Source organism: Dromiciops gliroides, chromosome 3 (genome assembly GCF_019393635.1).
Source record: "Dromiciops gliroides isolate mDroGli1 chromosome 3, mDroGli1.pri, whole genome shotgun sequence".
Lineage (NCBI taxonomy): Eukaryota > Metazoa > Chordata > Mammalia > Microbiotheria > Microbiotheriidae > Dromiciops > Dromiciops gliroides.
Window position 1 is genome coordinate 594,813,751 of NC_057863.1, and position 25,991 is coordinate 594,839,741.

The 25,991-nt window shown below is 38.2% G+C and overlaps 1 protein-coding gene across 2 annotated transcripts in view; it reads left to right on the forward strand.

The window, feature by feature from the left end:
* Positions 1-25,898, forward strand: part of RLF (RLF zinc finger) — a 111,175-nt gene extending 85,277 nt beyond the window's left edge. For both annotated transcript variants that reach the window (XM_043997161.1, XM_043997162.1), the window contains 2 exons: positions 17,507-17,648; positions 20,803-25,898. In XM_043997161.1, coding sequence (XP_043853096.1) covers positions 17,507-17,648; positions 20,803-25,560 — 4,900 coding nt within the window. In that variant the 3' untranslated portion in view covers positions 25,561-25,898. The remainder of the gene's footprint in view (positions 1-17,506; positions 17,649-20,802) is intronic.
* Positions 25,899-25,991: the final 93 nt, after the last annotated feature.

Genomic DNA, 25,991 nt, shown 5'->3' on the forward strand with positions numbered 1-25,991 from the left:
ACAATTGAGTGATTTCCTCCAACTCCCTTTAGCAGCCAGTGAAAAGTAAATGAAGCAGAGGGCAGAAGTCAGCCAGGTTTGGGGCTTGAAGTCAGAAAGGAAGCACATAGATTTAGGGGATCGTGAAAAGAATTTCCCTTCAGTTCCAGCTCTCTGTGTCTTCTGAACACAGCTCTTATAAACTATACTTCACAAATTATTACAGAATTATTTATGCGCTTGAATAATTTACATGTGATTCTGGTCTCTTTACTTACTTACCTTGTGTACTCTTTGAGGGCAGGGACTCTCTTTTAGGTTTTTACAGTACACTGCCCTGAGCATGTAACAAATGATCCACACATACTTGATAGATTGAATAATTGATATTGGCAGTTTGGGGGCACTGAGTAGAAGGTAAAGTAGGGGAGGGGCCCAGATTATTTAGAGCCTGGCATATCAGACCAAGCAAAGGAGTTTGGCCTTTTATTGCTACTATAGAATTAGATTAGATTTTATCAAGGGGGTTGAGCAGAGAAAGAAATGATGTTTTCAGATGATTCATCTGGTGGCTTTTTAGAGGATTAGATGAGGACAGAGACTAGATAGAAGCAAGGAGATTTGCTAAGAGCCTGTTGCAGTAGTCTAGGAATAAGGTAATAAAGGCCAGACCTAAAGGAGAAGCAGTTGTAATATGGAAGAAAATGGGGATTTGAGAGATATTATAAAAGAACAACCAAAGAAATGACTAAATAAATGACTAAAATAAGATATAGAAGAAACAAGTTCTTGGCAAGGTTTTGAGCATGAGTGACTGAGAGAATGGTGTCTGTTATTCATATAAGGACATCAGAAAGGCCTTATGGGGAGGTGATTGAGATTTTTAACACCTTAAAGTAGAACATCAAAGTGGAAATGTCCAACTTATAAGTATTTGGATCCCAAAGATTAGCATTGGAGTGAGAGGACAGAATGATAGTTGTAGGTGATCAGCATAGTGGATGGAATTTTAGAATGGAGCCCATACCGAAGGGCAAAAGGCTAAAAAGTGAAGGACAGCAGAAGAAGGAAACACTGGTAAAGGTATACTTGCGGAGCTGAGAGAATAAGGATGTAAAGAGAAGCTAGTTCCAGTAAAGAGCTGATTCTCAGTGTTATTGTCATATGCCACAGAGCAAGTAAGGAAAAAATAATAGAGGTTGGCCATGAGATTGGATGGAAAGTCTTAAATCTGTGAAGGAGAGCTACTACTGTGTAACTATGGGAGAGTTAGATTCTAGAAGAACAAGAGAATAGCTGGGAAATGGAGGCAACAACAGATATGAAGGGGAATTGAATTGTGAAAGAGGCAGTGTGCTCTATAAGTGAAGTGATAGATAGGACCAGAGTTCAACGGTTATTATTAAGTGCCTGCTGTATGGTAGGCAAAAGAGCCTCTGCGCCCAAGAAGCTTCCAATTAATGGGAGAGACAACATGCAAAAATAGATCCAAAGCAAGCCATATGCAGGATAACTGGGAGATAATTAACAGAGAGGGAAGGCAAGTAGGGTTAAAGTGGGGGTTGGAAAAAGGTTTCCTGTAATAAAAAGTTGCCCAGATGATCTCTGAGGGTTCTAAAATATAGATACCTATTAAAAGGAAATAGAACAAGACAGAAAGATCAGTTGCATTAAATGATTAATCTTTTCTGATTGAGCAGACCTATACGTGCTAGGCAGAGGAAAGACCATAAAGAGGTCTGAAATTAATGAGGCACTGCTGCAGTGTTACTGGGGTCAGTAGCACTCAGGTTCAAAACTGGCATCAGACAGTTCCTAGCTGTGTGACCATGGATAAGTGACTTCTCTGTTGGCTTCAGCTTCCTCCACTGTAAAATAGAGATAATAACAGCACTTACATGCCAGGGTTGCAGTAAGGAGCAAATGAACTAACCTTTGTAAAAGGCTTAGCACAGTGCCCTGGGATGTGAATAGGCCACTCCATAAACACGCATTCCCCTTCCCCAACTAGGCAGAGTGCCTAGGTAGGAGGAGGTGACATTACTTGTGGATGGTAATTAGTATTAAGATAAGATTCAACATTTATTAAATGCTGACTGAATATATTCTGCTTTGATGTGAGGAATATACAAGTTAGGGTAAAACCTGGTTCTTGCCCTCTTAGAATTGATAGTTTAGTAGGGAGATAAGGCACAGAGATAGAAAATGACAAATGATATATAATAAATGCATCAGAAAGAGGCTTAACAATATAATATAATGTAATATGATATAAAAGTGTCCATTGATGGGTCCAGGGAAGAAAGTCATTATCTGCATGGGATGGAAGTGGGTTGCTAGCAGAAATTTCTATCAGGAGCTGGTGTATGGGTTGGACTTTAAAGGATGAGTAGAAAGTCCCAGAATGGGAGAGATGGTGTTCCAGGAGTAGTGAACCCCATAAGGAAAAAAACACAGTAAGAGGAAAAGCATAGGATATATTGTAATAACAGTTGTCATCTAGTTTGACTAGAATGAAAGTGTGTGAAGCCAAGTAATAGGAAATGAACCTAGAAAACTAAGGAGGCCAACCACAATCCTTCAGTCATAGAATCTCAAATCGGAATAATTAAAGCCAGTGACTTGCAAGTTAATTAAGAGGTGTTTTTTGTCATCATCAAATTTTCAAGGCTTTTAAATCTATAATTTCTTTCATATTAACCTTTATACTTTCCTGGGCCCTGTGATGTTTAAAATGTGTGGTCACTTTAAATTAGAAGCTTTAGCACCAGTCTTTGGGCATTAAACATTTATTAAAGCATACTAGGTATTAGTAAAAAAGGAAAACACATGGAGTTCAGAAAGTTAAGAAAAGGCCTGTCTAACCCAGAGTTCCAGCCTGGTCTGGTTCTTCAAGTCCTCCCCCTTGAGCCTGCTTCAACTGCAAACTGCTCTCAAACTGAGTGTGGAAGCTTTTTATAGTTCTGGAGCAGAGGTGATCCTTACACACTGCTTCTAGTGATTGGTAGGCATCATCCAAATCCATTGGTTCATTGGACTCAAGGCGGTCTCTAGTTGAGTTCAAAGTCCTTTGCTTCTGAGAACAATACCTTATTTTTTTTTTCTTGAGGGCAATGAGTTAAGTGACTTGCCCAGGGTCACACAGCTAGTGTCAAGTATCTGAGGTCAAATTTGAACTCGGTTCCTCCTGAATCCAGGGCTGGTGCTCTATCCACTGCTCCACCTAGCTGCCCAGAACAATACCTTATTAAGGGCTAGCCAGGTGTGATTACAATCTAATTAACATGAAGTAGGCTAATCAGCAAAGTCAATCACTTTCACTTAATTCAATCAGTTTAGATTAATCTCCCAGTTAGCCTTTGAGTATCTGCCAAATCCCATTATTTTCTCACACTTCCGTAAAACATTTTAGTCAAATTTATCCTGCCTTTTATCTATCCCACCATTAATTGATAACCTTCAAGTACACCTCTACAAATTCTGCTTTCCTGCAACAGTAAAGAATTAACAGAGGTTTCCCTAAATTGCTTCTTAAACAATACTGAAGTGGGGCAAGGATGCTATTAGACACTAAATATTTTATTTTTTCTTGATGCTCCCAAAGAAGAATAGAGCTTGTGAAACAGAGTCCCAATCTGAGCAAGGAAATAATTTTCAGGATTTGAGTATTGGCCTTTTGTAGCTTTCCAACAAAGACAAGGTGGGTGGAGTGTTGAGATTGAATCCCCAGTCTGTTTGAAATAAAGTTTTAGGATTATGTGATATATAAAACATATATTGCTACTGTTAACCCTTCTAAATATTTTACGTATATCAGTGATTTCATTGTCTTTTGCTTATAGGTGTTTTGGAAAATAATCCTGTGTGCCAAATAAACCAACTCGATTTAAAAAAAGAAAGAGGGGGAAGCTAGGTGGCGCAGTGGATAGAGCACCAGCCCTGGGTTCAGGAGTACCTGAGTTCAAATGCGGCCTCAGACACTTGACACTTACTAGCTGTGTGACCCTGGGCAAGTCACTTAACCCCCACTGCCCCATTACCAAAAAAACCCACAAATACAAAAAACAAACATATGCATTGATATTTTTAAACCTGAAAGGTATAACTAGTAAACATTAACATTTTTGTTGTTTTTAATTAGAACTTTATCTATTTATCTAGGTGCTTACTGTTTGTTCTCTTCCCCCCTCCACCAGTAGTCACCTGGGGAGGTGCTTAATTACAAACCACATAAGCAAACCAGACTGTACTTTGTGCTCACATTTTGCATGAAACTCAAATTGGTATTTCTCAGCTTAAACTTTAGTCACCAGATTTGATTCTGAACGACTTTTGGTTGTGTTGATAATTTGTGGTTGGCAAAACCACTCTCAAAAGACAGAGATTTGAAGGTATTGGCCTGAGGAGGGGTGGGGGGATATTTAGTTTGAAAAAAGATTACATGTAAGATATTTTGAGCAGTAGCTCCTAGATTCATGAGCTAATCAAAGACAACAGATAGTAGAATTTTTCAAACTCTCATTCTTAACTTCTCAAGTTTCTGGAGCCACATGGATTGTCTTCCAAATAGGAATAGTAGAATTTTATTTTGCTTCCAGAATTTGTGTTATAGGATTTGGTGGCCAGCTTGCTGATTTTATGGAAGGTCATTCTAAAAACCATTCGTGGTTGGCTCTTTTGGTGGGGAGAACCTCTTGTATGGTACTTTTCTCTCAGCATATTCTGCACACAGTTCCAAGGAATGAATATCCTTTGAACCTTCCTGACATGTTAAGGACTGGAGTGGTAACCTTATAACTTTTGAAAGGGTTCTTATCTCTGACCCAATAACCCTGAAATTCTGAATACAGATCATAGCCTCCTAAGCCCCATGGAGTATTCCATACTGAAAGAATGTCTACTATTCCATGACATCAGCTTTTGGGGTGATAGATTTTGTGTCCTATACCTACCTACAATTCTTGGGTGCTTAAAGCCTTCCAAATTTTCTGTCCTGTTAAAAACAAGACTTCTATTTCTTTTTAAAAATAATTTTATAGTTAGCATAGTGCCTGCCTGGCATTCATAAGTACTTAATAAATGTTCAGTCTTTAATTGGTTTATCAGGCAACACTCTGTAACACATACTGTGGTAAATAATGACGATAGAAATACAAAGAATGTGATGATCCCTAAACTTAAGCAGCTTACATTCTAACAGGATGATGTATTTTGTCAGACTGTACCAATAAACCTCCACTGGACCTTCCTTGGGAAAAAAAAGACATGTACATTTAGTAGGCAAGTTCTATTAAACTATACATCGATTACTTTAGGCAAGTTTTGTCTCAAAAGCAAATGTGTAAGTTCATCAGAAATGGGAATGAATTGTCACAATCAGCCACTTTGTATGAGAACTTAGATTTAAATAACTAAAAATAGTAATAGTAACTGAAACAAATACCAATCTTTTTAACAGTAGTTTTATTCTGGTGGTACATACAACTGTGAATTATGAAATGCAACAGTGTAAATTTTTAGTAACCCTAAGGGCTGTGAAATCCGTGTAGGCAATAGCACATTATCAATCATGACTTGAATAATATGAAGTAGGCAGAAGATTGACCCAGGAAAAGACTGATCACAGGGAGGTTGGCTAGTCATATGTATCAAGAGTAAGAGATAACAAATGGACAACCCAGAGGTTACCACTGAACCCACAAAAAAGTAAAAGCCCTAGAGGAAGGATGGATCCTTTATAAAGGGTTTATGGATATGACATGAACAAAAGATAAGTTGGATGTGTGAAGGTTTGGATGGATTTCAGTATTGGAAGGGAAAACTCCTTTATCAGTTAATTTTAGATACATCGAAACATTAAAATAGCTCGTACCTTGGTGTGCCAGAGAAGGCATATGTTTGAAAAGGAAATGAGCAGAGATAATGCTTAGGAGAAAGAGGAAATACATATATAGAGGTTGAAAAATGGGGACAAAAGTACAGACTGCAACTTGCCAGAAAACTTCTCCTAAGAAAATAGGGCAGAGTAGCGCTAATAACCATTCCCAGGACTCCTTGGAGCCCTGAAAATGCTAGATAGAGAATGTGCCAAGGAGTCTTGAGAAGAATCTAGTTCCCAGCTTGGAAATTAAGCACCCTGTGTCATTCTTTTCCTTCCCCTATTCATTCCCAAGTCAACTCTATGAGAAAGAGACACAGAGCTCTCCAAGCCCCACCCAAGCCAAAAATATTATCTTCTGCACTTCTGTTTTATGTTGTCCATATTGCAATATGAATAAATATTGGCACCTTTTCTTTCCCATGATAGTAATGGGTAAACTGTTATTTGTTTTCACATCTGTCTGTTCCTATCTAGTTATTTGGCCTTGCAAAAATTTCCGTAATTCTGTCAGTTTTAAAGCCTGTTTATTCACAATTCTCTTATAATTGGTTGCTTCATAAATTGTAGGCCTCCCTACTTAGTTTATTTTCTGCATTTACAGGAGCAAGTTATCAATCATTCCAGGCTTCATAATGTGGAATAGGGAGAAGGACATCTATGGTGGGTGCCAGGACATTGCATAATTTTTTCATCCTTGGTAAAGAATGTGCATATAACAGTCTTTAACATTTTGCTTCTCTTCTCTGTCAGATAAAGAGGTTTGATTTTTGTTTTTTTAAGTGAGGCAATTGGGGTTAAGTGACTTGCCCAGGGTCACACAGCTAGTAAGTGTTAAGTGTCAGAGGCCGGATTTGAACTCAGGTACTCCTGACTCCAGGGCTGGTGCTTTATCCACTGCGCCACCTAGCCGCCCCAAGAGGTTTGATTTTTAACTTCATTCCCCATGTAAAATTTTAGCATTCTGCAGAAGTTTAGCCTAAATATCTTTTGCCCAAAAATCATGTCCTCCAGGGAGAAGTTTTTTCTCAGGAGATAAACAATAGGATCTTTAGAGAAGTCCTCTTACCTTTATGATGTCACTTCTCTAGACTTTCCTAATGCTCCTAGATAGCCAGGTGGGACCCACTTAGTAGTCAGCCCATTTGGGTCATAATTCTGACTTCCTTACACAGCATGCGATTGCCTCATTTCGTGACTATCAATGAGCTTTATTAAAGTACCATTCTTTACATTTTTAGACAATTGGGACTGTTTACTCTGCTAATATTTTCACATTTACTGGTTTGCTGGTTAATGTTATCATTTATCATTTCTTATCACTTTTCTTTTGGTTATATATGTAACCCTCAAATACAAAGACTTGTTACAGCTGTCTGGGGATTGTACTCCCAGAGGCACAGTTGGAAGCATAAATGGGTTCTATATTTCCTGATTTGCAAATAGCATAACAAATAAATGGTTGTTAGGTCACACTATTTGTGCTGGGTAGTTGAGCATTTGTTTGCATTGTTTCTGTTGGAAAATGAGTTCTGCATCCCGAGTAACCAGTTTACAGATAACTTTTGAGCATAACTTGGTCACAAGTTTAAGACTGTCTATATTAGGAATTGCTTTTGATCTCCATACAGAACTGAAAGAGAGCTCATTTGTTAGGTGAGTGAATCAAGATTGAAAAAGATCTTAATAGTTTAATAATAACATTGTGCAACTCGGGCTCACTTAAATCCAATTCACACTCAAGTCAAATGATGTCATTGGCCTTTGAAAATGAAGGATGAACAAGAACAATGTTGAAACTCCTAAGATGAAATATAATAGGGATAGGGATATATATATATATATATATATATATATATATATATATATATATATATATATATATATATATATATATAAAATGGCCTTGAATTTATTGGGGGCCGGGGGTTCTTTTTCCTTTTTTTTTTTTTTTTGTGGGGCAATGAGGGTGAAGTGACTTGCCACAGCTAGTAAATTTCAAGTGTCTGAAGCCAGATTTGAACTCAGGTCCTCCTGAATGCAGGGCCGGTGCTTTATCTACTACGCCACTTAGCTGCCCCCTTATGGGAGTTTTTAATCAACTTGAATGGAAATAGAAAGGAATATACATCTTTCTCAGCAGTATATAGCACCTTCACCAAAAAATGACCATGTATTAGGACATAAAAATCTCAGAACCAAATGCAGAAAAGTAGTAAATGCATTCTTTTCAGATCATAACACGATAAAAATTTACATTCAGTAATGGACAATGGAAAGAGATTTAAATTAATTGTAAGTTAAGTAATCTAATCCTGAAATTAGTAGGGTAAAGAACAAATTATAAAAACAGTTGATAATTGCAGTGAAGAAAATGACGAGACGTGTCAATTTGTAGGATGCCTCCAAAGCAGTACTTGGGGGAAAATATATATCTCTAATTCCTTACATCAATAAAATAGAGAAAAAACAGATAATTGAATTGGGCATGTAACTAAAAGAACAAATTAAAAATCTCCAACTAGACACCAAATTGAAAATACTGAAAATTAAAGGAGAGATTAATAAAATTGAAAGTAAGAAAACCATTGAACTAATAAAGCTAGAAGCTGATTTTATTTTTTAAAAAACCAATAAAAATAGATAAACCATTGGTTAACTTGACTTTTAAAAAAGGAAAAAAGAAAACCAAATTACTAGTATCAAAAATGAAAGGGGTGAAATCACCACTAAGAAAGAAAAAATTAAGAATTGTTAAGAACTATTTTGCCCAATTATATGCTGGCAAACGACAATCTAAATGAACTGCACGAATATCTACAATAATATAAACTGCCTGGTATAACAGAATAAGAAATAAAATACTTAACCCAGTCTCAGAAAAAGAAATTGAATGAGCCATCAGTGAACTTCCTAAGGGGAAAAAAATCCCCACAACTGGACAGATTTACATGCAACTTTTTTTTTTTTTAAGTGAGGCAATTGGGGTTAAGTGACTTGCCCAGGGTCACATAGCTAGTAAGTGTTAAGTGTCTGAGGCCGGATTTGAACTCAGGTACTCCTGACTTCAGGGCCAGTGCTCTATCCACTGTGCCACCTAGCTGCCCCCCACATGCAACTTTTACCAAGCATTTATTGGGGGTGGGGGGGGAAGATGAGGGTTAAGTGACTTGTCCAGGGTCACACAGCCAGTAAGTTTCAGATGTCTGAGGCTGGATTTGAACTCAGGTCCTCTTGAATCCAGGGCCAGTGCTTGATCCACTGTGCCACCTAGCTGCACCCTACCAAACATTTAAAGAACACATTTAATTCCAATGTTTATAAACAATTTGGAAAAATAGGCAGAGTCCTACCAAATTCCTTTTGTGGTGCTGATACACAAACCAGGACAAACCAAAAGAGAGAAAGAAAATTATAAACTAATTTCCCTGATGAACATCGATGCAAAAATTTTAAATAAAGCACTCACAGTAATTACAGTGATATATCACAAGGATCATACACTTTGACCCAGTGGGATTTATGCCAGGAAGGCAGGGCTGGTTTAATATTACGAAAATATAAGTACTATTTCTCTAAAACCATCAGCAACCATTATCTGTAATGGGGATCAACTAGAAGCCTTCCCAGTACAATCAAGGGTAAAGCAAGGATGCCCATTTTCACCTTTTATTTAATATTGTACTACGAGTGTTAGCTATAGCAATAAGAGAAAAAAAGTACTTAAAGGTATTAGAATAGGGAATGAGGAAACAAAACTATCACTCTTTCTAGATGATACGTTGTACTTAGAAAATACTAGAGAATCAACTAAAAAACTACTTGAAATTATTAACAATTTAAACAAAGTTGCAGGATACAAAATAAACCCACATAAATCATCAGCATTTCTTTTTTTTTTTTTTAGCTTTTCTATATATGACCAACAAAGTCCAGCAGCAAGAGATAGAAAAAAAATTCTATTTAAAATTACTGTAGACAATATAAAATACTTGGGGGTCTACCTGCCAAGAGAAACCCAGAAATTATATGACCAGACACTTTTCACACAAAATCAGATCTAAACAATTGGAAAAATATTAATTGCTTACCAATAGGCCAAGCCAATATAATAAAAATTATAATTCTACGTAAATTAATCTATTTAAGAGTATCAAACCAATCAAATCAATAAAAAAGATATATTTTGTAGAGCTAGAAAAACCAATTCATCTGGAAGAACAAAAAGTTAAGGATATCAAGGGAATCAGTGGGTAAAAAAATGCAAAAGAAGGTGGTCTAGCCATACCATACCTCAAACTGTATTATAAAATGGTAATTATCAGGACAATCTGGTATTGGCTAAGAAATAGAAAAGTGGATCTGTGAAACAGAATAGGTACAGATTATATTATTGTAAATGACCATAGTAAACTAGTACATGATAAACCCAAAGATCCAAACTTTTGGAAGAAAAACTCACTATTTGACAAAAACTGCTGGCAAAATTGGAAAGCAGTATGGCAGAAACTAGATATAGACAAACGTATCACACCATATACCAAGAAGGTCAAAATGGGTGCATGATTTACCAATGAAGGGTGATAGCATAAGCAGATTAAGAAAACATGGAATTAGGACCAAAGAAGCTAAAAATAAATGTAAAATGGATAATGTTTATTATATAAAATTGCAAAGGTTTTTTGCACAAATGAAACCAATGTAGCCAAAGTTATAAGAAAGCAGAAAACTGGGAAATAATTTTTACAGCCATTCTTTGATGAAGTCCTCATTTCTCAAATATATAGAGAACTGAGTCAAATTTATGAAAATAAGAGCCATTCCCTAGTTGATAAATGGTCAAATGATATGAAGTCAGTTTTCAGACAAAGCCATCAAAGCCATCTATAGTCATATAAAAATGCTCTAAACCACTGTGGATCAAATTAAAACATTTCAGATTGACTAATATGACAAAAAAGGGAAAATGTCGTATGTTGGAGGGGATGTGTGACAACTGGGATACCAGTGCACTGTTGGTGGAGTTGAGAATTGATCCTACCAATCTGGAGAGCAATTTGGAACTATGCCCAACAGTCATTTCCTTTGATCTAGCATTACTACTGCTAGGAGCAGCTAGGTGGCACAGTGAATAAAGCACTAGCCCTGGATTCAGGAGAACCTCAGTTCAAATCCAGCCTCAGACACTTGACAGTTACTAGCTGTGTGACCCTGGGCTAGTCACTTAACCCTCATTGCCCTGCAACCCCCAAAATACTACTGTTAGGTCTGTATTCCAAAGACAGACCAAAATAAGGGGAAAGGACCTATTTGTACAGAAATATTTATAGCAGCTTTTTTTGTGGTGACTAAGAATTGTAAATCAAAAGAATGCCCATCAGTTGGGGAATGACTAAACAATCTGTGGTATAGTGTTGTAATGTAATATTATTTTGCTATAAGATATGACAGGCTGGAAAGGCATATATAAACTAATGTATAATGAAGTGAACAGAACCAAAAGAATGTTGTACAGTGACTTGTTCAGTGAAGAAATGTGAATGACTTAGCTATTCTCTGCAATACGATAATCCAAGACAAACCCAAAGGACTGATGATGAATACCATCAGCCTCCACAAAATAAACCTGTTACTGATTACATACAGACTGAATCATGTTATTTCTCACTTTGTTTTATTCCAGTCTTGTACACAGTGACTAATATGGAAATGTTTTAAAACTTTTAAAATCAATTGTACAACTATACAGCTTGGAGATGTGAATAGCTCTTGTTCAGTCATGTTACTCTTTGTGACCCCTTTGGAGGTTTTCTTGGCAAAGATACTGAAGTGGCTTGCCATTTCCTACTCTAGCTCATTTTATAGTTGAAGAAACTGAGGCGTATACAGTTATGTGACTTAGCCAGGGCCATGTAGCTAATAAGTGTCTTCTGAGGCCAGCTTTAAACTCAGGCCTTCCTGACTACAGACCTAGCACCACCTAGTTGCCCTTAGAGAGCAAGCAGGTCATTTGCAAGACCTGTGCATTCCACAAAGCTAAGTCTGAGTCAGTGACATGATGTGGCAGCCAAGAAAGACAGTGTAATATTAAACTATTAACAGAAGTCTGGTACCTTGAGGCAATAAAAAGCAACACCACATCCTGACCCTCATACCTCCATTTTCATGCATTTGTCTTTGAGAATGGTCTGTGCATGAAGCAAGGGCATTCTCAGTGGAAATATGAGCAGAAAATAGGTGGTCTTTCCTAGAAGATTTTCTTTGTTTTTTCTTTTTCTTTTTTTTTTTTTTTTTTTTTTGAGCTGCAATGGGGGTTAAGCGATTTGACCAGGGTCACACAGCTAGTAAGTGTCAAGTGTCTGAGGCCGGATTTGAACTCGGGTTCTCCTGAATCCAGGGCCGGTGTTTTATCCACTGTGCCACCTAGCTGCCCCTCCTAGAATGTTTTCTTCAGCCGACCACATTTTCCCAGTCATACAAGGTAACTAAAAGACAGATTACACAATTTCACTGCGTGCGCGTGTGTATATGTGTGTGTGTGTGTGTGTGTGTGTTTTGTTTTGTTTTGTTTTGTTTTTTAATTCCAAAAAGCTTTTGACTTGGTTCATGGTTTTAGAGTGAAAAACCATGTGCTATAGTGGATTAAGCACTGACCTTAGAGGCAAGAAAACTTTGATCTAGCACCTAGAAAGTACTCCCAGACAACTCTATAGAGATTCTGTATGGGGCTAAAATTCTAGCTATGTTATCTAAAATCTAATGAGTGGTCACCAATAAATTATAAGCTTTTTTTTAGCAAGAGTATTTAAGTGTTTAAGTATTTATTACAGAACATTAGGATCAGATAGAAAGGTAAAAATCTAACTATTTCTAAGAGACCCTATCATCCGACCCAGCATGGCAAGGTCAGGAACCAAAAGAGAACAAACCTCTCCACCAGCGTCTGCTTCCTACTTCATGTCTCTCTCCCATAAATGGGAGGCTCATCAAGTTGATTGACTGGTAGCCTTGATAGATAGTACCCATGAGCAAACATCACTTCCTGACGCCAGAGAAAAACCGCATGGCCTTGCCCTCAGAGGCCTTCTCCTCATGGTAGAGCTTTTCTACAGTAAGTCTCCAGCAGGTGGCATCATTCCAATTGTTACAATTCTTAAATTCTAGAGTAGGTGTTAGTTTGTACTTGTCAATCTGCACCCTAGACCTATTCCTCAGAGGGCCAAAAAAAAGCATAGCATTAAAGGTTCTTCTCTGACAAGATGTTTTCCAGTTCTTTGATGGTCATAATCATAAAGTTAACTATAGTTGATGGTCCACCAGATACTAATATGCCGCCTAGACATATGCTTGCCAAAGCTTTTCAATAGTTTTAATGAAGATGTTCTGTATCACAATTAATATCTGTGATAGAGAACCTAAGGCAACAAAGTTCTGAATACATTTCCATTTATTTACAATGCCAGCAATTGCCAGTAAGTGGGTTCCAAGGCTCCTCAGTAACCAAGGACCCTGTGGAGAGTTTGCAGAGTTTTCTTATTTAGTCAACCAAGAGGAACTGAAGAAAATGACAAAATCTCAAGTAATATGGCTGCTACTGATTCCTGGTTGTTCTGTACAGAGAGTGATAACTGCAAGCTGTATCGTTTTGCCACAAAGTGGACTAACAAACGCACCCTGGGGCATCTTGAACAAGGACAAGAATAAGGAAATCATGGTTGGAAATGGATTAGAAACAGGGAACCAATTTCTTGGAGTGAGGAACTGGAAAATTCTACAATCTCAAGTAATAAACACTCTTTCTCTGATTATCTAGGCATTACAAAAGCTTATTGATAAATATGCTGTTCACAACATTAACATCTGTGGAAAGTGTGATTTTTCCATGAGTCCAAATGAGGAATTAACTCACCTAAAAAGGGGGAGCTTTGACTCATGGAAAAGGGAAGTCTTACAAAACAAGGGTCACAGGAGCACAGAAGTTAAATTCTAACAAATTATTAATACAAGTTAGTTTAATTACTTCATAACTTGTTGTCCCCTTGTTTTAAATCATATCTGATTCTTTGTGACTCCATTTTGGGTTTTCTTTGCAAAGATACTAGAATGATTTGCCATCTGGCTCATTTTACAGATGAGGAAAACGAAGCAAATCAGGTTAAGTGACTAACCCCAGGGGCACCTAGCTAGTAAATGTCTGAGGTCACATTTGAACTCAACAAGATGACTCTTCCTCACTCCAAGCCTGTCAGTGTGTCCACTACCTAGCTGCTCAATAATGAGCTGGACCCAGAATTAACGATTGATTGGGCTAGATTGCTTTTGGGAGTCTTTGTTGCTTTCATTTTTCTCCGTTGTTGATTACATAAAAGCGCAGCCCCCCCCCCTTCTTTTTTTTTTTTCTTTTCTTTTGGACACTTTAATTCTTTATGTGGTAATACTTGGCTATAATTCATGATCTACATCACATTGCCCCTGTCCTTTTTGTAAAGGTCATCATTCAGGACATAGAATATTGGAAAAGGAGGTGGTCAAGTAATGTTTTGAGTAATAGCAGATGGACAACCCAAGTGTTTCATGATATTTACACAGTATTAAAAGAACTAAAGGCCCAAAAACAAACAAACAAAAAAAGAACTAAAGGAAGGCCTCCAGTGTATGGATAGACCATCAAAGAGGAGTTTGTAGAATGGCACAGGCAAGAATGGTGCGTGATGCAAAGACATGGATGAGATAGAATCTTTACCTCTAGTGGGAGTGCTGACATCAGTGAGATAATTGATCTTATTGTTTAAAACTGAAATTTAACATATTATAACAGGAGAAAATCATCTTGCTGTCGTCTACCTTAATGTAAGACTTATTTGATATTGATTTTTTGTATTTTAGAAGAGATTTTTTTAAATCGTTTTGGGTCCCAAGAAGAGAAACTAAGATGATTAAAGGACTCCAACCCATGCCATATGCAGACTGCTTGATATGGGGCTTAGGATGATAGGGGCTTGGAGAATGTTATCTGGGTTGGGGAGAGAGGGCAGAAGAGGTAGAGAACATCATTCCTGCTCTTCACATATTAGAAGGGCTGCTATGTGAAAAAAGGAATTAAAATCAATTTGGTTCTAGAGAAGGGAACTAGAATCAATGGGCTAAAAGTACAGGAAAACAAATTTTGATTTTAATGTAATAGTCCCCACAGACTTTTCTGAAAATTAGATGAACTGCTCTATGTGTTTCCTATCACTCAAGTTGTTGTTGTAATAGCTGAATGATCACTTTGTTGTTAGAGATGATAGTGCCTAGCCATCTTTCTCAGTCTCCAGAATAAGGACATTCTCAGATATAGGGGATTGTGATCATTTTCCAAGCAGATTAAGATAGAACTCCCCCAACCTCCACCTCCTCTCTTCTCCCTCCCAAACCCCTCCATCCACTCCAGTTTGCAAGTTGTCATTGGCCCATTGAGTAGGAATGGCTCTTGGGTAAGTTACATCTACAGGCATGGATCCTCTCCTTTGTCCCACTTCCATATAACCCTTGAGGTTTGGGGCTCTTGAATGATAGGGACCTAAAGTGTCCTTATCTCCACTTGTATGGCAGTCCTTCCTCTGGATTAAATAGATTCAGACAGGAGCCCTGTGCAGCTCTTTGTACTTGGTTTAAGTGTACCCTACAGTTCAAAGGCTCCAACTAGCTTATAAACCTCCAGAACTATAAAAGATACTTTGTCACAAGTAGACCTCTTCTCATGGCAGAGATAACTAGATCTTTCTTCCTGCTTCTCTCTTATTCCTTTCTCTCCCCACCCCTTATTACCCTCCATATTTTTCTCTGTCCGTATCTGACTTTGTAAAACATCCCCTTATCTCTACTCATCAGGGGCCTTTGTTATTTTTCTTCCTATAAATTCATTTGACTCTGCTGTATTATGAGCTTTCTACTTTATTTCTCTGTTAAATAAGCAGATTAGCTGTTTTCTCAAAAGATTATCATAAGGAAGGATTAAAAACTAATGTAGGGGGCAGCTAGGTGGCGCAGTGGATAAAGCACCAGCCCTGGATTCAGGAGGACCTGAGTTCAAATCCGGCCTCAGACACTTAACACTTACTAGCTGTGTGACCCTGGGCAAGTCACTTAACCTCAATTGCCTCACTTAAAAAAAAATGTAGAAGGGATTGAGACAACCTATGCACTGGGTCCTACAAGTCTTTGTAAACAATCTTATGTATGTTTCATACCCTACATAACTTGTTAGCATCAAATATAGATGGAGATTACATCCATTTGGCAAGAGGCTTAAACTAGATGAATTCACCAGCCATCCAGAGTACTTCTGATTCTAGGATTTCCTTGTTTCCTTGGTCCTTTATGTTCACTTAAGCCTTAAAGCATCCAAATGTATGAGGTATTTATAAGAAAATGCAAAGACAGAACACCTCCTTTACAATTTGCATATATCTGCAGTGTGTGATCTTTGAAAGTAAGGACTATCTCACATTTCTCTTTGTAGTTATACAACTTGATAAAATGTTTGGCACAGATAAACCTTAATAAATTTTTTAAAATTCTATATGAGCTAGGTTTTTTTCTTTTTTCATTGAATTTGAAGTTATTCATAAGACTGACCATTGTTCTGTAAGTATATGATATCCACATTCCTTCTGAGACAGTCATGTTAATTATACTTATTGCTTCCTCATGAAGCAATAGAGTATTTCAGTTCATAGTCACGTTTTTATTCCTAATTATGTCATGTTAGCCTGCTGGAAGAGGAGAAAAGGGTCATGTTCACTTTCCTAGGAGAGGAAGCAGTAATTCAATGGAAATAGTGATAAATTTAATAGTTAAGATTGAAAAATGTGGGAAATGAATAGTAAGGGTGGGACAAGGAAAATAGAATATAAGTATAACATGTCAACTATTCTTAATTTCTTATATTGAGTTGCTGAGTCATTCAACAAATGTTCAGCATCTACCATGTACCATGCACTGTATTTTCAATAAACAGTTTCTCTGAGGTAAGTTTTTAAACTCCTTTCCAGGGAGCCAGGAAAGGGAAATGAAATGATCACAATAAGAAACAAGATTTTGAAAACAGTTCATTGCCCTTTTAATGAATTACCTCCAAAAACTTAATGTGTAAATCAACTTTAAGACTGAATACTTCTCACTGAGTTAGGTCATAGATTTCACCTTAATTCTATGAGAATTAATTCGGCAGCTCTACAGATTCATAGAATTAGAAGGACCTTAACTTGGAAATCAAGCAGCCCAGAGTACACTCAGAATATTTGTCAAATATATGCTTGTGATTAGAATTCTAAAGGAAGTGAATTTGGAATATAGTTCCTTCCCTTTGGAAAACCTAGTTTGTTGCAAAAGCAACACAGGCCTAAATGATTGGGGGGTGGGGTGGGGAAGAGGTGTGGAGAGGGAGCAGGGGAGTGGAGTTTCCTTCACATTCAGAAGGGAGGAAAAAAGGATAATAATTGAGACAAGCTGATGGAGAATTTACTTACCTAATGAGGTCTTAGTGAATGTAATGGTGCAGATTTTCCTTCCCATTTGGTGATTTTTGTTCAAAGATTAGTATAAGTAAAACATATCTCACTGGTTTTAAATGGTCTACCAACTATCTTTTCTATCTTTTCTTAGGGAGCTGACGCTTTTTTGGAGTAAACTGCAAAGAAGAATTGATCCTTCTTTAGATATCTTTTTGGAGCGATGTCGACAGTTTGGTGTCATTGCTAAAACACAGCAGCATCTCTTCTGCCTGATTAGAGTTGTACAAACAGAAGTAAGTAATTTAGGCTGCTCAGGAAAGTGAAGCTCCGAGAACTAGAATGACTTTCCCTTGGTTGTGCAGCAAATAAAGGCTGGAGTTAGGTATAAAAACACACCTTATAAGGCCCTGTTGAAGGATAACATCCTTGCCATGTGGATCCCATATCCTCTTGAGCATCATAGTTTATGTTCAAAAGTCAGTCGTCAAATAATATGCAGTGACACTTCCATTGGGACAAGTCCAGATCATACCTGAGGTCATCATACTCCCAACTTTACTTTAGTATTTCAGGATTATACATCATGAACCACCGCCTTAATTTCATCCAAGGATTGCTAATGTCAATTAAGTCCATAACCAGAATCTTAGAATTTCATAGCTTGTAAGGAATTTCTTGGAAAGAAGAAGCACCTACCATGTGCCAAGCACTGTGCTGAATGCTTTATAATATATCTTATCCTCACAACAACCCCAGGAATCAGATGCTATTATTATCCCCATTTACTAGTTAAGGAAAATGAGACTAAAGAGGTTAAGTGACTTGCCCATCTAGTGTAACCAGCTTATCCAACCCTGTCACTTATATATATAAAGTGGGGAAATTGAGGCCTTGAGAAGAAAAAAGATTTGCCTAAAGTCATATCTAATGACTGAGCTAAAGTTTTAAACCAGGTATTTTCCTTTGTAGTATTCATTTCAGTAACCATTCCTGTCATCCTTCTTTGAAATAAGTCTTTTCTTTGCTCCTTTTCCAGCAAAGAATGATTTTAAAGCTGGAAATGACTAAAAGCGAGTTGAAGCCTTAGTTAGATAAAGGCATTGTAAGAGAGCATCTAGCCCCTTTACATGAGTGCAAGTCTTCAGTTCCAGAAAAATTACACTCCAGGATAATAATAACTGACATTTCATATATTCTCTCATTTGACCCTGTGAGGTAAGTGCTTTAGGTATTTAATATCCCCATTTTACCAGTGAGGAAACTGAGGATTAAGGAAGTTAAGTAATGCCTAAAGGGGTTCTGAAAGAATCTATAGGTATGATTGCTAGAACCTCTTTCTGCAGTAATGAGAGTTGGGCTAAGAATAGTCAAGATAAAATATGTAAGGGACATAAGAGGGTGATGAAAAGCTTACTTAAAAACTCTTTAACATGGTCAAGGAATGGGTGGGGTTCAGTGAATCACCCTAAAAAGTTTGAGGCGATATAATGGATGTTAGAAACAACCAGTAAGAAGGTTGTGGTCTCTGAATGAAGACATAATTACCTGTTCTTGTTCCTGGAACAGAGGTGGAGAATCAGGAAGGTGGTGTAGTATAAGGAACACTGGATTTGGAGTCAGAGGACCTGAGTTTGAATCCTGCCCGACTGCTACTTACTACTACTACTACTACTACCTGTGTGACCTTGGGCAAGTCACATAACCTCTCTGGACCTCAGTTTCTTCCTCTGTAAAGTGAGGGGGTTGGACTAGATGACCTCCAGTGTCCCAGCTGTCTGTGATTCTATGAAAGATCATCAGATGGGTAATACATCATATAACTTTTTATATAATATATCTGTGCCAGGTCACTTACTTAGTAGTGCCTCAATTAACTTCATAGTCCAGTGGGCATAGGCACAGATTTGTGAGTTATACAAATATGCATCCTCCCTAAAGTACTCCCAAGACATTCATGTTCTGAATACTAATAGTTTGAATAAAAATGAAAACATAAATCTTTTTAATCATGCCATATTGATCACTGTACATGACCATAAATTGGTTTGGTAGGTGACTTTCCAACTTCCCTGTCTTCTCATAGAGGTGCCCCTGTCTGGGAATCATATCTCTCCCCATTACTCTTTCTTCTTTATCTAAAACTACATCCTTCTGGGTCCATTTTGTCTCATCACTTCTTTGAAGCCCAAACTACAACCACTTGAACCTCCTATTGACCACAACACTGATGAGTATTAGTGTATCAGTATACATCCATATATATATGTGCCAAGTTATATAGCTTGAGGCTAGAGGCTAAGTTTTTGCTAGTACTCTTAGATACTTAGGAAATCTTTGTTGATTAATGGCGATTTTTTCTCACTAATATTTTCACATGAGGTCAAGTGGGAACAAGATTGAATGTACAATAAGAAGGATGTAGACCTAAGATCATCTTCCTACCAAGACTGAGAAACTGGAATATCTTTCCAAAGCAAGTTTTGTCTTTTAGGTTTTGTAGTTGATTATATTTGTCCTTCATTTTCCAAAGAAAATCAATGACATCACCAGGATGGTGTCTTCTGCATGAATTGGATTTAAGTGGGGCAGAATTTGCACAAAACTTATCAGCCCTCTCTTCCAGAGTCATCAATATCCAGTGGCACGATAAAAGTCAGGATGATTGGTAGTGGCTCTGAAAAGCAATAAATGACCATGGCATCTGAGATGTCCGACCAAGCTATAAGTTCTCCACAGTGTTTGATTCAACCGCCTTCATGGCTATTAGAAAAAATCCTGATCTGGCCATTCAACTAGAAGTTTTCACATGTGCTTGGGGTAGACACCCCCCAATTCCTGACAGGTTTGTGGTCCATTGGTTGGTCTCAATCTGATTCAGCCTGTCTGCTGAGATGGTTTTACCAGGGTGTGACCACTGTGCATTCTACAGCTTCTTAGAGCCCCAGGTGTGAATTGAGTGCCAAGTGGGACACCAAAGGTGGATAGATGAACAGCACTGAAAAGGGTTAGGCAAGCCCTTGCACCAGACGCGCTAGTCCTCCTAGATGAGTTTTTAAAAGTGATATAAATGGAGATGGGGGTGGAGGGAAGTGACATGAATGTTATTACTGTAAAGAAGAATGAAGAGTCTGCCCCTAAAGTCATTAATTTCACAGGTACAGAAATCTCACATTAACTGAGATTCAGCTGAAATAAAGCTAGATTTCAAGAAGAAGAGAAAATGCAGTATAGAATTTTGGAATGTTTTGGAATCGATGATAATTCAGATTTTTACATAGAGGTAATTGAGTCTGTTTTCAATCATGTGCTCAGATATACCCTCATTGGAAGGGCCAGTAACCCAGGGCCAGAGAATGGCATAGGGTAGAGCGCTGATGATGATGTTTTTATATAATTTTCTTCTGCTTCAGGACAAAATCAAATTAACCTCCTCTCTTCTTTTGTTAGGCAGAAGATGCTGGTGTGGCAGTGTCCATTTTATTATGTGTGAGAGCCCTTCAGATCCGATCAGGTGAAGATGATGAAATGAAAACATCAGTGTGTAAGACAATTGGCTGTCTTTTACCAGAAGACCTTGAAGTTAGAAGAGCCTGTCAACTTACCGAATTCTTGTTGGAGCCCAGCTGGGCTGGATTTAATATGTTAGAAGAACTGTACCTGCAGCCAGATCAAAAGTTTGATGAGGAAAATGCTCCAGTTCCCAATTCTCTCCGGTGTGAGCTTTTGTTAGCTTTAAAAGCCCATTGGCCTTTTGATCCTGAATTTTGGGACTGGAAAACCTTAAAACGACATTGTCACCAACTCCTAGGCCAAGAAGCTTCTGATTCTGATGATGACCTCAGTGGCTATGAGATGTCAATTAATGAGACAGATGCTTTAGAGTCATTTCTCAGCGACTATGAAGAGAATAAAGATGACAAACATTCCAAAAGAAGAGATTCAGCAGATCAGCCGAAGGAGAAAAGAGACAAAAAGCCGATTGGTTCTTCTGAAAGGTACCAGAGATGGCTTCAGTATAAGTTCTTCTGTGTGCTCTGCAAGAGGGAATGTATAGAAGCTAGGATACTCCATCATTCTAAGATGCACATGGAAGATGGAATTTATACTTGCCCTGTCTGTATAAAAAAATTCAAGAAAAAAGAATTTTTTGTGCCTCATGTAATGGAACATGTGAAAATGCCACCAAGTAGAAGAGACAGACCCAGAAAGAAGTTATTGATGAAGAGAGAAAGTTCTCAAAAGGGTAATGGCCTCAAGAGTCCTTCTGCAACATCAGATCAAAATCAGCCATCCAATGAACAGGAAGATTCTCATGAATATGTTACATTCAGCAAACTAGAGGATTGCCATCTGCAAGACAGAGATTTATACCCTTGCCCTGGGACAGACTGCTCCCGAGTATTTAAGCAATTTAAGTACCTAAGTGTACACCTCAAAGCAGAACACCAAAACAATGATGAAAATGCAAAGCATTACTTGGATATGAAGAACCGGAGAGAAAAATGTTCTTATTGTCGGCGACATTTCATGACAGCCTTTCATCTGCGGGAGCATGAAAGAGTTCACTGTGGGCCTCAACCTTACATGTGTGTCTCTATAGACTGCTATGCAACATTTGGGTCAGTGAATGAGCTACTTAATCACAAACAAAAACATGAGGATCTTCGATACAAATGTGAATTAAATGGCTGCAGTATTGTTTTCAGTGACCTTGGACAGCTTTATCACCATGAAGCACAGCACTTCCGGGATGCATCCTACACATGCAACTTTCTTGGTTGCAAAAAGTTCTATTATTCTAAAACTGAGTTTCAGAATCACCTTTCCATGCATAATGGTGACATTTCAAATGGAGATGTTAAGACAACTGTAAAGCTTGAATCTTCAACAAATGAAAAGAACGGTTGTCAAGATCATCCTCATCTACTTGACCCTTCTGAGAAATCACATCTACCTGAGGATCTGCTTTTCTCTGTGGAGTCAACTAGTTCTCAGTTAGCTCCAGATATTGAGGAAACAGGCTCTGATAACCTAAAAGAAAACAGTGACAGCAACTCCAGCGATCAGTTAAGTCACAGCTCATCTGCCTCAATGAATGAAGAACTGATTGATACACTGGACTCCCCTGAGGCCATGCCTGATATTTTAATATCCTCTCATGATAAAGTCTTTGTCCCTTCCAGTTTAAAAGAGAAATGTTCCAATACAGCAATCTGTTTTGATGGGAAAAAGTTTACCTGTGGTTTTGAAGGTTGTGGTTCCACATACAAAAATGCTAGAGGTATGCAGAGGCATCTCCGAAAGTTTCATCCATACCATTTCAAGCATAAAAAGGCATTGAGAGTAAAGGATAAGGAGGTCTTTCCATTTTTGGACAGTGAACACAGTCAAACAAATGAGAACTTTAGTGCTGAGCCTAAGCCAGGTTCAGATACAAATAGTGACTCTCCAGATGAAGGTCTAGATCACAATATTCACACTAAATGTAAAAGTGGTCTTCAAACTTGTCAGCATTCTCCAGAAGCCACCATTTGTGCTTCCAGAGTGCCGTGTACTGAGGATGCCATGTTGGAGCTTCTGTTACGCTTGAAACACTTAAGCTTGAAAAACTCAATAACACACACATCCTTCTCAGGGTCACTGCCGGTGTATCCATCCAATGGTGCTAAGTCCCTTCAGTCAGTTTCATCAAGCCCTATCTCAGACCTTCACTTTCAGAATCAAGAAGAAAATTTGTCAAGTCAATATCTTGCACAGTTGGCAGCCAAGCCATTTTTCTGTGAACTTCAAGGCTGCAAATATGAGTTTGTAACCAGAGAGGCTTTGTTGATGCATTATGTCAAAAAGCATAATTATTCCCGAGACAAGGTCCTACAGTTATCCATGTTTCAGCATCGATACTCCCCTTTCCAGTGTCATATTTGCCAAAGGTCATTTACCAGAAAAACCCATCTTAGAATTCATTATAAAAATAAGCATCAGATTAGCAATGAAAAGGTTACTCATAAATTATTTGATAATGGAAAATGTGATCATGGAAGCCCATGCACAGGGGATCATTTGAAAGGTAATGTCATGGGTAGTTGCTCTGCTTCTACTTTTTGTGGCAGTACAGAGCTTGGAGATGACCAGACTAATAACTCTGAGAAGCAAATCCGGCATCCTAAAAAGGAAGAGTGTAGTTCAGAAACTGATTTGGAATCTTCCTGTGAAGAAATCGATAGTAATGTGACAGGAAAATCATCTAGCATTTCATCACCAATAGATGGTCACAGGGAAGAATTAGAAGCAAGAGAGGGGAGAGGGAGTAGAAGAACTGTTGCCAAAGGAAATCTATGCTATATTTTGAATAAGTACCACAAACCATTCCACTGTATTCATAAAAGTTGTAATTCTTCATTCACAAATCTAAAAGGCTTGATTCGCCATTACCGAACAGTGCATCAGTATAACAGAGAACAGTTGTGTTTAGAAAAAGACAAAGCACGAACAAAAAGGGAACTTGTCAAATGTAAAAAGATATTTGCTTGCAAGTATAAAGAATGTAATAAGCGCTTCCTATGCTCCAAAGCACTGGCTAAACACTGTAGTGATTCCCATAACTTAGACCCTGTTGAAGATCAAAAAGCTCTTTCTGAGACTGACTCTGCTGCCAGGTTTCCCTGTAGCCAACCACAGTGTCCAGCTGTCTTCTACACTCTTAACAAGTTGAAGCACCATTTGATGGAACAGCATGGTATTGAAGGAGAGATGAACTCAGACTTTGAAATTCATTGTGATCTTAATGGCTGTGATCGGATCTTCACACATCGAAGTAACTACTCTCAACATGTGTATTACCGACACAAAGACTATTATGATGACCTCTTTGGAAATCCCAAAGTGGAAAATGAGAGTGTACTGAGAAGTGATGGTGAGAAATGTTTGGGAACCACCCGGGCTCACAGTGAAACAAGTCAGAATAATAAGAAGTCATTGAGTGCTAAAACTAGAAAATGTGGTGGCCTCATTAAAGAGAAAAAGCTTCCAATCATTTTTAAGACAAAAGAGGAAGCCCTGAATATGTGTGCAGAGCAATCTGAGCACACTCAGTATCCTTGCATGATTCAAGGCTGTGGATCTGTTGTCAAATTGGAAAGTAGTATATTAAGACATTACAAACGTACCCACCAGATGAGCAGTGCTTATTTAGAGCAGCAGATGGAAATTCTAGTAGTTTGTGTTAAGTATGGTACCAAAATTAAAGAAGAGCCACCCTCTGAGAATGATCCTTGTATAAAGAAGGAAGAAACCAGAGACTGTGAACCAGGAAGCACAGTACTTGCCCACCCCCCAGGTGAAAATGAAGCATCTCTCCAGAAGAGCAACAGTTCCCCTCATCCAGAAAATAAAGGAAATGAGAGTCAGGAAGGGTGTGTAGAAAGCAATTCTGTATTTACTACAGATACCTTCCTGTATAGAGAAACTTCAAAATGTAACCATAGTTCAGAAACCACTAGCTCGGAAGAGTGTCATGTCACTGAGCCCCCTCCCTGTAAAATTGAAAAGTCTGCACCTAATAACACTGATGGAACTGAGAGCAGGCCCTGTTTAACAAATTTCCAGTTGCCTTTACCAAGAAAAAGGGTACTAGAAGCTGGGCACCAAAGCTCCAGACTGGAAAGTAATATAGTAAAAACTCCACTTCATGTCCCAAAAAATAAATTTAGGAAACATTCCCAGGCTAGATCATTTGATTTGAAGACTTATAAACCCATGGGGTTTGAATCTTCGTTTTTAAAATTCATTCAGGAAAGTAAGGAAAAAGAGGATGATTTTGATGATTGGGAGCCAGCAGAGCACTTAACAGTAAATGATGTCTCACAGCCCAGTGATGACTTAGCAGGGAATGTGACTGTGGACGGCTTGGTGAATGAAAGCAGCCCTAAAGTTGATATACCTCTTCCTTCCACTGATTCTGCAATTAATGACAACCTGACCACAATCCAGCCTATCATTGTAGCAGAGTCATCAACTGTCCCTTCCCTCGAAAATCTAAGGGTCATATTAGATAAGGCACTAACAGACTGTGGAGAGCTTGCCTTAAAACAGCTTCATTATCTACGACCGGTGGTCGTCCTGGAAAGATCTAAATTTTCCACATCTCTTTTAGACTTGTTTCCAACAAAAAAAACAGATGAGCTTTGTGTAGTAGGGAGTTCCTAAGTAGCAATTTTGTTTTAGAAAACAGACTGGCTCCAGTACTGCAGCATGGGGACAATTGCCAACTCGAACAAAGGCTGAGCAGCAGCCACACCATTGTTTAGGGTAGGGTAGGCTGTGCATTTTCATGAATGTATAATATCTTTGTCAACAGTATTGGCAGCATCGTTAGCTCCCCAGTTGGTTTGTTTATTGGTTGGTTTTTTTGTTTTGTTTTGTTTTATTAAGAAAATGGAACTGTGCTCTGTTTGGTGCTAATTAATACATCAAATATACTGGGGCTTCCTTTTTCAAATTAAGTGTGCATGATTGTATATGGAACAGATACTGAGGCCCCAGGGTGGGAGGGCTGGGGGGAGGGAGGCAGGCAGAGTTCTTACTTGACTTGAATGTGCACCTGAGGGTGCTTTGTGTAATATATTGTACACTACAGC